At 37.9% G+C, this 13,249-nt stretch overlaps 1 protein-coding gene across 3 annotated transcripts in view; it reads left to right on the forward strand.

Annotated features, from left to right (window-relative positions):
- PTPN2 (protein tyrosine phosphatase, non-receptor type 2) overlaps positions 1-13,249 on the forward strand; it is a 97,027-nt gene that overhangs the window by 66,794 nt on the left and 16,984 nt on the right. For all 3 annotated transcript variants that reach the window (XM_021712813.1, XM_008058927.1, XM_021712812.1), the window contains exon 7: positions 3,275-3,427. In XM_021712813.1, coding sequence (XP_021568488.1) covers positions 3,275-3,427 — 153 coding nt within the window. The remainder of the gene's footprint in view (positions 1-3,274; positions 3,428-13,249) is intronic.

The raw sequence follows: 13,249 nt of genomic DNA on the forward strand, positions 1-13,249 counted from the left end.
GGAGTCTCACTCTGTCGCCCAGACTGGCCACCGCAGCCTCGACCTGCTGGGCTCCGGCGATCCTTCTGCCTCAACCTTCCAAGTAGCCGGAATTACAGGCATGTTGCTACCACGCCCGGATGATTTTTGATTTATTGTAGAGATGAGGTCTCCGGTGCCTAGGCGGGTCTCAAACCCGCGGGCTCAGTCAATCCACTCACCTCAGCCCCCCAAAGGCGCGGGATTACAGGCTGAGCCACCGAGCCCAGCTTCTTCCTCCTCTTATAGAATCAAGCCCATCAACAATACTTTCTGTCTTGATTGCCATACCATCTGCTCCTTCATTTATTCCCTGTAGTTTAATTTCTGCTTTCCTGGACATGTTTTAAGATTATCAATAACCTGGGCAATTTGGTAGACTGTGTTCTGAACCTTGACTTTATATCCTTGTGTTGTCCTAGCCTCCTCTGTTACTCTCTTGTATATCCCCAAAATCTCAGCTATACATCATTTCACCTGTATCAGCATTCTCATGCTTTCTAACATAACTGCTAGCACAAAGTAGATTCTCAACTGAATTAATATGTTATTCATTTTAAACACATTGTTAACAGGAAGTTTGATCAATAGAGTAATACTCTCAATAGAAGATTTCAGATATTGCATCTCTAATGAAAGTTAGGAATTAGGAATGGTTAAATCTTAACATACCTACTGTATTACCATTCTATATAGAGTATACATCAATCAAAATTAGATTGTTAGATTAAAGTGAACTTTGTCTTGTTTAAAAACTCTGGGGTCCTCCTTAGGCTGATAAATGATTTTGGCAAAGTCTTGGTACAAAATAAACGTGCAAAAGACAGTTGCATTCTTATATATCAACAACAAACAGGCAGAAAAACAAATAAAAAGCACAATCCCATTCACAGTTGCCACACAAAAAAAGAAATACCTTGGCATCTTCCTAATCAAAGAAGTGAACGATCTTTACAACAAAAGCTACAAAACACTACTCAAAGAAGTCAAAGATGACACAAACAAATGGAAAAATATTCCATGCTAATGAATTAGAAGAATCAACATTGTTTAAGATGTCCATCCTACCAAAGACAATCTATAGATTCGATGCTATACACATTAAATTGCCAACATCATTCATCTCAGACCTGGAAACAACAATACAGAAATTCATATGGAAACATAGACAACCACGAATAGCCAAAACAATCCTTAGCAAAAGAAACAAAGCAGAAGGTATCACACTTCCAGACTTTAAACTTTACTATAAGGCTACAATAATCAAAACAGCCTGGTACTGATACAAGAACAGGCATGTAGACCAATAGAGATTCCAGCAACAAAACCTCAATTTCTCAACCAACTCATCTTCAACAAAGCCTCCAATAACCACTGGGGAGAGGAGAACTTATTCAGCAAATGGTGCTGGGAAAACTGACTGTCCACATACAGAGGAATGAAACAGGACCCCTACCTATCACCATACACAAAAGTCAACTCCAAGTGATCAGAGACCTGAATGTAAGACCTCAAACTTTAAGAATCTTATATAATGCAAGAGACACCCTTAGGAATCAGAATAGGCAACCAGTTCCTGGTCAAAAGCCCATGTCATAAGAGATAAGATAGACAAATGGGACCTCATCAAACTGAAAAGCTTCTGCAAAGCAAAATAAACCATCAAGAGAACAGGGAAACAGCCATGACTGGGAAAAAATATTTGGCAACTGCATATCTGACAAAGGCCTAATATCTAGGATCTACAAGGAACTCAAACATGCCAAAAGGAAAAAAACAGCTCCATTAAAAAGTGAGCAAAAGACATGAATAGACACTTCTCAAAAAAAGACATACAAGCAGCCAACAGACACATGAAAAAATGCTCAGCCTCACTAATCATCAGAGAAATGCAAATCAAAACCACACTGAGATACTATCTAACTCCAGTAAGAATGGCCAACATTAATAAAACAAAAGACAACAGATGCTGGCAATGCCAAGAAAAGGAACGCTTCTACATTGCTGGTGGGAATGCAAACTAGTTCGGCTTCTATGGAAAACAGTGTGGCAATTCCTAAAAGAACTAGATATTGACCTTCCATATATGACCCAGCAACTCCCCTTCTGGGAATATACCCGGAGGAAACTGAAATCACTCTGCAATAAGATACCTGCACATGCATGTTTATTGCAGCACTATTTACAATAGCAAAAACATGGAACCAACTGTGCTGCTCACTGAAACTGGAGTGGATAAAAAAATGTGGTACATATACACGATGGACTATTATGCAGCCATAAAGAACAAAATTATGGACTTGGCAGCAACTTGGATGGATTTAGAGTCTATAATACTCAGTGATTTATCTCAGAAACAAAGAACTCTGTTTTCACTCTTAAGCAGACCCTGAACAATTATCATAATACTATAAGAAAGGGATTGCAGTAGCCAGAAACTGCCAGGAGGGTGGAGGGGGAACACATAACATTAGTAAGCATACCTGATCTCAAACCAGGCAAAGTGGGACCAAAGAGAGGCCCAAACTTTACATGTACGATGACTACTTGTATACCTAATCCTGAATTGTATCTCATATCTTTAAAATAAAATTAAAGTAAAATTAAAAAATAGAAATTCTGAGATTTATTTTGTTAATGATGCCTGTTCCCTGTCAACTATAACTTAAACAATTTCTTTTTCAGTCGGCCAGGGTTGGGGGGGGAGTGGTTCTATACCAGATCAATGATCCAAAGCTGGTGCTGTAGGTCAACAGTGTTACTGTGGATCTAGGCTTTTTCTGACTTCCTTTTCCACCATCTTTAGATGGCTGCTTTAAGTCCAGACATTGTGTCTGTAGTTCAGACATGAAGAAGGCAGAACGGCAGTTAGCAAAAAAGTTCACTCCTGCCAAGACCTTACAATAAAAATTAATCCCAGTGGATTTACCCTTAAATTAACCAGAACTGATCATAAATCCATCTTTTGACCAGTTACTGGTCAGAATGAATGAGATTACTATGATTAGTTTGGAATAAGTTGTGAACCAGCTAACAAATCAGAAATCCTCTGTCTACTACTTGAGCAACTGAGATGTGGGGAGGGTAGGTGGGCTGGGATAGTTGTTGTGAACACCACAGTGACAGCTGCGGTATTAAATTATCTTTGTTCTTAAAGAGGAGCAAATACATAGTAAAAATCTTAGCAGTGATCCGTACTGCCTGTTTCCTAGACTCTGAAAACAAAAGTCTTGACTTATTTTTACCTTTCTTGCAGATGGAAAAAGAAGATGATATTAACATTAAACAAGTCTTACTGAATATGAGAAAATATCGAATGGGACTTATTCAGACACCAGATCAACTCAGATTCTCATATATGGCTATAATAGAAGGAGCAAAGTATATAAAGGGAGATTCTAATATACAGGTAATCCTTTATACAGGCCTAAACAGAATAACTTAACTTGTTAGTTAAGTACAGTTAGCACCAAATAACTGTACTCAAACCCTTATCTTCTTCATTCTAGAAAGTATATTTGAATTAATATGATAAATCCAGCGGGCTATCTTAAAATTGTAAAATATAAGCTCACTTCGTCATGAGCGTCAGTCTCAGGTTAAATCCTGTGTGTTATTTAAAAACCCTAGTGGGAACAAGATTTCATGAAAGAAACTGAATGTTTCATATAAGGGGGGTTTTAAGCATTTAATTATTGAAATAAACGAAAATTTTGGTACTTTTTGCCTTCATTAAACACTTGATATAGGATTATAGAATTTTTAGTTTATATAACAGATAATTTATCTTTATAGCAATGAACGACTTGAATACTTTTAGCAGATGTAATGAAATACCAGCAAAGCATTATATTTTTCTGGTTGGTTGTCTCAATCTCATGAAGAAATTTTTTTTCTTTGAGTTGGAGTCTCTCTCTGTCACCCAGGCTGGAATGCAGTGGCACACTCATGGCCACCCCACAATCGACCTGCTGGCTCCAATGATCCTTCCAATAACCTTTCAATAGCCAGAACTACAGGCGCGTGCTACCATGCCTGACTAATTTTTGATTTATTGTAGAGTCGAGTCCTCACCAAGTTGCCCGGGTGGGTCTCAAACCCATGGGTTCAGGCAGTCCACTCACCTTGGCCTCCCAAAGTGCTGGGATTACAGACTGAGCCCAGCCATGAAGAAATTTTTATTACATATTTGCAGAAGCTAAGTGCAGGTTGTTAGAAATCTGTGTTCTACGCTAAGGTAAAATGTAAAATAGGTAAAACAACAGACCCCCATTTCTTGCTGTTCTAATCACATAATATTGGACATAGAGACTATAAGCTGATAGATAATACAAATAGGCTCTTTTTTTTCTTGTTTCTTCTCATATGTTAACATGTTTACTAATTCTTTAATTTCTGTAATAACTAACCAATACGGGACTAATCTGAATAAGCCTTCTTTTATAACTTAGATCATTAGTGTCATAATGAAATAAAGTTTTAAGAATATTTTTTCAGATCTTTAAATAGCATTAAAGAAAAATTTTAATGAAGAGAAACATTAGGTTACTGTGCCAAAATGCTCAATATGTAGGAAACTGAGCCCATAAAACACTAGATCCTACTTCAGAAGCCAGGATTTTGGAACATTGGGTTGGCTGTGAACAGTAAGTTAGGTGAAGTAAAAGTTATCTCAAATGTTCAAGATTAGGAAAATTTCACTTTTTTATTGAACTTAAAATCTGTTGGGTTTTTTGTTTGTTTGTTTTTTTGGTAGAGACAGATCTCAAACGCCTGACCTCAGTGACCCTCCCACCTATGATTATAGGTGTGAGCCACTATGCCCAACCTGCATCTGGAATTCAAAAAGAAAGTCATAGTTGGATTAAACTTTCCCCACACGTCCAGTAGCTTGCTTATTGTCCTTCATGCTCATTTCCTGGTTGTAATTATATGGTACTTGTAGGGAAAATGTGCTGCCCTTTAGATGGTATCCTTCTCTCTACTTTTAATTTTTTTTTTTGAAATTTTGTTTCTTTAGTTTTAAAATACATACCTACTCCTTTTCACTACAGAGATGGGTTTTCTGGACACACTTTTTTGGCGAAATCTTTATTTTGATAGTTTGTTGCTAGTAATAATTTTTGTGTCAATTTATCTTGCATGGTGTAGTCATCAGATTCTCAATTCTAAGGCATTCCACTGCTCCGGATAGAACAGTGGAAATATCTCTATCCTTCAGGTGCTCAGGATGAGGAAAAGTTACACATTACAGGATGCTAATTTCCACAGAAATGGTCTTAGCAAGGCTCTTAAGCTGTATGTGGTCTTGTACATTTTTTTTACTATTCAGATAATTAATGAGTATATGTTGGCTATAAAAGATTTCAAAGGGGCAGTCACTATAGCTCACACCCATAATCCCAGTTCTTTGGGAATCTAAAGGCAAGAGGATTGTCAGAGCCCAGGAGTTCGAGACTAGCCTGGGCAACATGACAAGACCTTGTCTCTACAATAGATAAAAAAATTAACCGGGTGTAGTGGTTTCACGCCTGTAGTCCCAGCAACTTGGAAGTCTGAGGCAGAAGATCACGTGTCCCAGGAGGTAAAGGCTGCAGTGGCTGTGATCGTGTCACTGCACTCCAGCCTGGACAACAGAGTGAGACTCCAAAAAAAAGTTTTCAAATAATATGGAAGTACGTCATATCATGTACCAAGTGGAAATCCTTGTTGACTCACCTACTCCAAGTTTGGAACCATTTTGGCATGTATGTGGTCTTAATCCATATCTGCTACTATGACAAAATACCGTAGACTGGGTAACTTATAAACCACAGAAATGTATTGCTCACAGTTCTGGAGGCTAGAAGTTCAAGATCAAAGTGTCAGCAGATTTGGTGTCTGATACGGCTTGTTCCTCATAGATGGAACATATTCTTAGATGTCCTTCACATGGTGGAAGGGGCAGAGGGATCCATTGGTCCTACTTTATAAGGACACTAATCCCATTCATGAGAAACCCTCATGACTTATGACTTTTTAAAGGTTCCAGTTCTTAATACTGTCACAGTGGGAATTAGGTTTCAACCTGAATTTTGGAGGGACACAAACATTCAAATCATAGCACATGAATTCTTCCAGATATATGCGTTTATATATATGGGTGTGTTTATTTTGTATAAATGTGCTATTTTTCTTCAAATAACTGTATGCTATGCCATTGTACATACGCTCTGGATACACTTTGTCTTTCTTCCTAGAACTCCAGTGTCCAGTACTATAATCATTAACCACATGTACTACTGAGTACTCGAGATGTGACTTAAAAACCAGGCATGGTGATACATGCCGGGAGTCCCAGCTACTCAGGAGGCTGAGTCAAGAGAATCACTTGAGCCCAGGAGTTTGAGGCTATATAGTCAAACTATGAGCTATGATCGTGCCACTGCACTCCAGCCTGGATTAGAGTGAGACTTTGTCTCTTAAAAAACAAAAAAAGTGCTTAAAGTGTAAAATGCAAACCAGACTTTAAAGACTTGATGCAGGGAAAAAAAATGCAAAATAGCTCAATAATTTTTAAAGGGCTGATTATATGTTTAAATGGTGATATTTGTAGTATTTTGAGTTAAGTACATGATTGTAATTCATCTTTTTTAACATAGCCACCAGGACATTTTAAATTTTATGTGTGGTTTACATTGTATTTCACGGGTCAGTACTGTGCTGGAACCTTAGTTAAGAACAGAAATCAAAAGAAGTAAAGTTGCTCAAAATCTTAAATCGTAAAACATTATAATTATAAAGATGTAAAATTTAGCTAGTCATGGTGGCTCGTGCCTGTAATTCCAGCACTTTGGGTGGTAGAGGCAAGAGGCTTGCCTGAGCCCAGGGATTCGAGACCAGCCTGGGCAACTTGGTGAGACACCATCTCTACAATAAATCAAAAAATGAGCCAGGTGCATGGTGCACCTTTGGTACCATTTTCTTGGAAGACTGAGGTGGAAGGATCTCCTGAGTCCAGCACGTCAAGGCTGTGGTGGCCATGCCTGGGTGACAGAGTGACAGAGTAAGACCCCGACTCAAAAAAAATTATATATATGTATATATATATAATTTGATCTTTGTTAATGTGGAAACCCAAACCCATTAACTATAACTCACAAAAATTTCTTATTTTTGTTTAAGGATGTGATAGCCAGTTTATGAAAAGACTCTTCTTTTTCTCCATACATTTATCTCCTTTTCTTTGCCTCTTAAATTTTTAGGGAAAAAAACTAAGATTTGTAAGAAGAAAAAAGTTTATCTGCAATGTGGGGAGTACTTCTTGAACCGTGTGGCAACAGGGATTATCTTTCTAGTAATGTCTTTGTCTGGTTTGGTATTAGGCCTCATAGAATGAGGGAGGAAGCATTTCCTCTGTTTCTGTCCCCTGAAAGAGATTATAGAGAATTGGTATGTTTTCCTTAAATGTTTGATAGAATTTACCAGTGAACCTATCTGGGTTTGGTACTTTCTGTTTTAGAAGGTTATTAATTATTGATTCGGTTTCTAAAAATAGAGTTAGGTCTGTTCAGATGTTCTATTTCTTCTTGTGTCAGTTTTGGCAAATTGTGTCTTCCAAATAACTGGCCCATTTCATCTGACTTATCAAATATAGACATAGAGCTGTTAATAATATTTCTTTATTACCCTTTTTATGTTCAGGGAATCTATAGTGATGTTCCTTTCTTCATTTCTTATATACATTGTTTGTGTCCTCTCTTTTTTTGTTAGCCTGGCTAGAGGTTTATTAATTTTATTGATCTTTTCAAAGTGCAAGCTTTTGGTTTCCTAATTTTCTCAATTTGTTTTGTTTTTAATGTCATTGATTTTTGCTCCAATTTTTAAATTTTCTTTTATTAAAGAAAAAAGAGTCTCACTCTGTTGCCCAGGCTAGAGTGCAGTGGCACAGTCATGGCTCATATGGCTCATGGCAGCCTCGATCTCTTGGGCTCAGGCCATCCTTCCACCTCAGCCTCTCAAGTAGCTGGGGTTAGAGGTGCACGCCACCATGCTCAGCTAATTTAAAAAAAATTTTTAATAGCGATACGGTCTCACTATGTTACCCAGACTGGTCTTGAACTCCTGTTCTCAAGCAGTCTTTCTACCTCTGCCTTCCAAAGTGCTGGGATTACAGGCGTGAGCCACCATGCCCAGCTAATTCTTACTCTTTATTTTCTTCTGCTTACTTTGGATTTAATTTGCTCTTCTTTTTCTAGTTTCCCAAGGTAGAAATTTAGGGTATTAGTTTTTAGATCTTTCTTTTCTAATGTATATGTTCAAAACCATAAATTTTCCTCTAAGCTCTGCTTTTGCAGCATCTCACAACTTTTGAAGTGTGGTATTTTCATTTTTATTTAGTTTGAAATATTTTTAAATTTCTCTTGAGATTTCTTCTTTGATCCATGTGTTATTTAGAAGTGTGCTGTTTAATCTCTACGTATTTGGGGATTTTCCATTTATTTTTCTGTTACTGATTTCTAGTTTTAGTTCCATTGAGGTCTGAGAGAAGACATTATACAATTTCTGTTATTTTAATTTGTTAAGATGTGTTTTATGGTTCAGAATGTGGTCTCACTTGGTGAATGTTTCATGTGAGCTGGAGATAAATGTGTAGTCTGCTGTTGATGGATGAAGTATTCTATAGATATTGTATATCCAGTTGATTGGTGGTGTTGAGTTTCTATTATGTCCCTACTGGTTTTCTGCCACCTGGATCTCTCCATTTCTTATAGCAGGATGTTGAAGTCTCTGGCTATAAAAGTGAACTAACATGTTTTTCCTTGCTGTTCTGTGAGTTTTTGCTTCATGTAGTTTGGCACTCTGTTGTCAGGTGTATGCCTGTCTTGGAGAATTGACCCCCTTGTCATTATGTCATGTCCTTCTTTTCTCTGATAACTTTCCTTGCTTTGAAGTCTGCGCTGTCTGAAACTAATATAGCTGCTCCTGCTTTCTTTTTATTAGTGTTAGCATGGTATATGTTTTCTTATCCTTTTGCGTTTAATCTGTGTGCATCTTTATTTTTAAAGTGGGTTTCTTACAGATTATATATAGTTGGGTGTTTTTGTTTCATTTTGGTTTTTGATCCATTCTCAGATTCACTATCTCTTAATTGGTGCATTTAGATCATTTCAAAGTGATTATTGGTAAAGTCAAATTAATATCTGTCATATTTGTTACTGTTTTTTATGTGTTGTCTTTGCTTTTTGTTTCTACAGTATTTTTGTATTCTACTCTTTTTTCTGTCTTCTATGGTTTTGAGTATTTTAGATGATTCCATTTTTTTTCCTTTCTTGGGGAAACTGTCTTCCTCCTCAGTAGTCTTCAACCCATGTAATTTTTCCTCATCTCTGGCACTTCTTCCTGAAGCGGGCATGTGTCTTCACCCTCTTTCTTATTTTAGATTTATATTATGTGAGTGATATTTCATTATTAGACACAGTTTTATGCTAGTTTTTCTGTGACGATTTCTCACATATATGGGTATAAAGTGATTTAGGACCTAAAGCAAAGAGTTTTGATATTATAACTGCTGACATGAATTTACCTCATTTCAAATTCTGTTCCTGGTTGCCGTTGATGTGAATTTACTCCATTTCTCCCTCTGTTGCCCAGGCTGGAGGGCAGTGGCACAATCATGGCTCACCCCACAGCCTTAACCTCCTGGGCTCAGGTGATCCTTCCACCTCAGCCTCCCGAGTAGCTGAGACTACAGGTGTGCACCACCATACTCATCTAAATTTTTTTTATTTTGTAGTGATGAGGTCCCCCTATGTTGCCTAGGCTGGTCTCAAACTCCTGAGCTCAAGTAGTCCTCCTACTTCAGTCTTGCAAAGTGCTAGGATTATAGCTGTGAGCCACTGTGCCCAACCAGTTCTTCTTTAAAATGTTTGATAAAATTTAGCAATGAAGCCGGGCTCAGTGGCTCAGCCTGTAATCCCGCGCCTTTGGAAGGCTGAGGTGAGTGGATTGCCTGAGCTTGCAGGTTCGAGACCCACCTGGGCGGCGAGACCTCATCTCTACAATAAATCAAAAATTAGCTGGGCGTGGTAGCACGCGTCTGTAGTTCCAGCTACTTGGAAGGCTGAGGCGGAAGGATCGCCGGAGCCCAGCAGGTCAAGGCTGCATTGGCCGGGAGCAGCCACTGCGCTCCAGTCTGGGTGACAGAGTGAGACTCCAACTCAAAAAAAAAAAAAAAATGAGCAGTGAGATCCTCAGATTCTGGGCTTTTCTTGATGGGAGATTTTTTATTACTGATTCAGTCTCATTACTGGTTATTGGTCTGTTTGAGTTTTCTGTTTCTTCATGATTTGATTTTGGTAGGTTGTATATGTCCAGAAATTCTCTAGTTCTTCCTGTTTATTGGCATATGGTTATTCAAAATTGTCTCTTATGATAATTTGTATTTCTGTGGTATTGGTTGTAATGTCTCTCTTTTCATCTCTGGTTTTATTTATTTGAGCCTTCGCTGTTTTTCTTAGACTAGCTAAAAGTTTGTTGATTTTGTTTTTCTTCTCAGAAAACCAACTCTTCATTTCATTGACCTTTTTTTTTTGAGTTGGAGTCTCACTCGGTCGCCCAGACTGGAGTGCAGTGGCCACTCCCAGCCACCGCAGCCTCGCCTGCTGGGCTCCAGCGATCCTGCTGCCTCAGCCTTCCAAGTAGCTGGAATTACAGGCATGCGCTACCACGCCCGGCTGATTTTTTGATTTATTGTAGAGATGAGGTCTCGCTGCCCAGGCGGGTCTCGAACCCGCGGGCTCAGGCAATCCACTCACCTCAGCCTCCCAAAGGCACGGATTACAGGCTGAGCCACCGAGCCCGGCTTCATTGGTCTTTTGAATCATTTTTTAGTCTCTTTTGTTTATTCTATCCTAATCCTAATCTTTCTTCCTTCTACTAATTTTGGGTTCTGTTTATTCTGTTTTTTCTAGTTCTTTGAGGTACAGTGTTAGGTTGTTTATTTGAAGCCTTTCTGGATTGGTTGGTTGGTTTTCTTTTTTGAGTAGGGTCTTACTCTGTCACTCAGGCTGAAGTGCAGCGGCACAATCATGGCTAACTGTAGCCTGGAACTTCTGGGCTCAGGTGATCCTCCTGCCTGAGATTCCCCCAGTAGCTAGGACAACAGGCACATGCCACAACATCTGGCTAATTTTTTGATTTTTGTTGTTGTTGTTGAGATGAGGTCTTGCTTTGTTGCCCAAGCTGGTCTCAAACTCCTGCAGTTCAAGCAGTCTTTCCACCTCAGCCTTCCAAAGTGCTGGGATTTACAGGTGCGAGCCACCACATCCAGCCATCTTTCTGCTTTTTGCATTAGATATTTATTGCTGTAAACTTTCATGTTAGAACTGATTTTGCTCTTGTCCCATAGGTTTTAGTATGTTGTGTATCCATTTTAATTTTTTTTTTTCAAGAAATTAGGAACATATTGTTCAATTTTCAGGTATATTTGTTTAGTTTCCAAATTTATTCCTGTTATTGACTTCTAGTTTCAGTCCACTGTGGTCAGAACAGATATTTGGTATGATTTTGATTTTAAAAAATGTGTTGAGACTTGTTTTCTAACCTAACCTATGATCTGCCCTGGAGAAAGTTCTGTGTATTCTTGAGAAGAATTTGTGTGGACCAGAGTACAGTTTAAATCCCACATTTCTTTGCTGATTTCTGGAAGATCTGTCTGTTGCTGCTGTTGCTGCAAGGGTGGTGGCAAAGTCCCCTATTATGGTATTGTCTGTCTCTCCCTTTAGGTCTAATAGTGTTTGTCTTATGTATTTGGGAGCTTCAGCGTTGGGTGCACATTTATTTATAATTTTTGTATCTCTTGCTGAATTGACTCCTTTATCATTATATAATGACCTTTGTTTCTTTTCACAGTTTTTTGCTTAAAGGTCTGTTTAGTCTGATATAAGTTTAACTATTTCTACTCTCTTGCGGTGTCCATCAGCTTGGAATATCATTTTTCATCCCTTCACTTTCAATCTGTGTGTGTCCTTACAGATGAAGTGAGCCTCTTGTAGGCAGCATAGAGTTAGATCTTGATTTTTTAATCCATCAGCCACTGTGTATCTTTTGATTGGGGAATTGAATCTATTTACATTTAAAGGAATTATTGATAGGTAAGGATTTCCTCCTGCCATGTTATTGTTTTCTGCTTGTTGTATATCTTCTTAGCTTCTTTTTTCCTTTCTTGTCTGTTTACCTTTGTAACATGGTGATTTTCTATAGTGATAAGCTTTGATTTCTTTTTCATTTGTATGTCTACTTTAGTTTTTTTTCTTTGTAGTTACTTTGGGGCTTACATTTAAAATCTTAGGATTATAATAATTTTAAGTTGATAATTTTATTTGCATAGAAATGCTCTAGGCTCTTGCCCTACCCTCCTACAACTTATTGTGTTGCTTAATTTATATTGTGTATTTCTTAACAACTTACTGTAGCTGTTATCATTGGCTGTTTTTATTTATATCACAATTACGGTAATAGGATTTTCTGAATTTGGTAATTAATTTACCTCTACCAGTGAGATTATCCTTTCAAATGTTTTCATGGTAGTAATTATTATCCTTTCACTTCCAGTTGTAGCAACTTCCTCAAGCATTTCTTACAAGTCTGGTGGTGGTAAATTCTTGCAACTTTTGTTTATCTGATAAACTTTGTTTATCCTTCATTTCTGAATGGTAGCTTTACTGGTAATTCTTTTTTTTTTTCAGCACTTATTCAAATTACTAACATCAAAGACAAGAGAATTCTAAAAGCAGTAAGAGAAGAACATCAAGTCACATGTAAGAACTCAGCAGGTTTCTTCAGCAGATTTCTCAGCGAAATCTTTAAGGCCAGGGGAGAATGGGATGATGCTGAGAAATCTGCTGAAGAAACCTGCTGAGTTCTTACATGTGACTTGATGTTCTTCTCTTACTGCTTTTAGAATTCTCTTGTCTTTGACATTGGTAATTTGATTATAGTGTGCCCCAGAGAGGACCTCTCTGGACTAGTCTCTTGAGGGCACTTTGAGCTTCATGGATCTGGATGTTCATATTCAGATTGTATTACTATGACTGATACTTTACTGAGGTCCTAGTATAGTTTGTCTCAAGTGGGTAAAATTCCACAAGATATTATTAAGATTATTGTATCCAACTATATACTGATGTACATGAATTTTTTTTTTTTTTTTTGAGTTGGAGTCTCACTCTGTCGCCCAGACTGTAGTGCA

The sequence above is a fragment of the Carlito syrichta genome, unplaced genomic scaffold (genome assembly GCF_000164805.1).
Source record: "Carlito syrichta isolate Samal-C Ts95f unplaced genomic scaffold, Tarsius_syrichta-2.0.1 Scaffold303652, whole genome shotgun sequence".
Taxonomy (NCBI): Eukaryota; Metazoa; Chordata; class Mammalia; order Primates; family Tarsiidae; genus Carlito; species Carlito syrichta.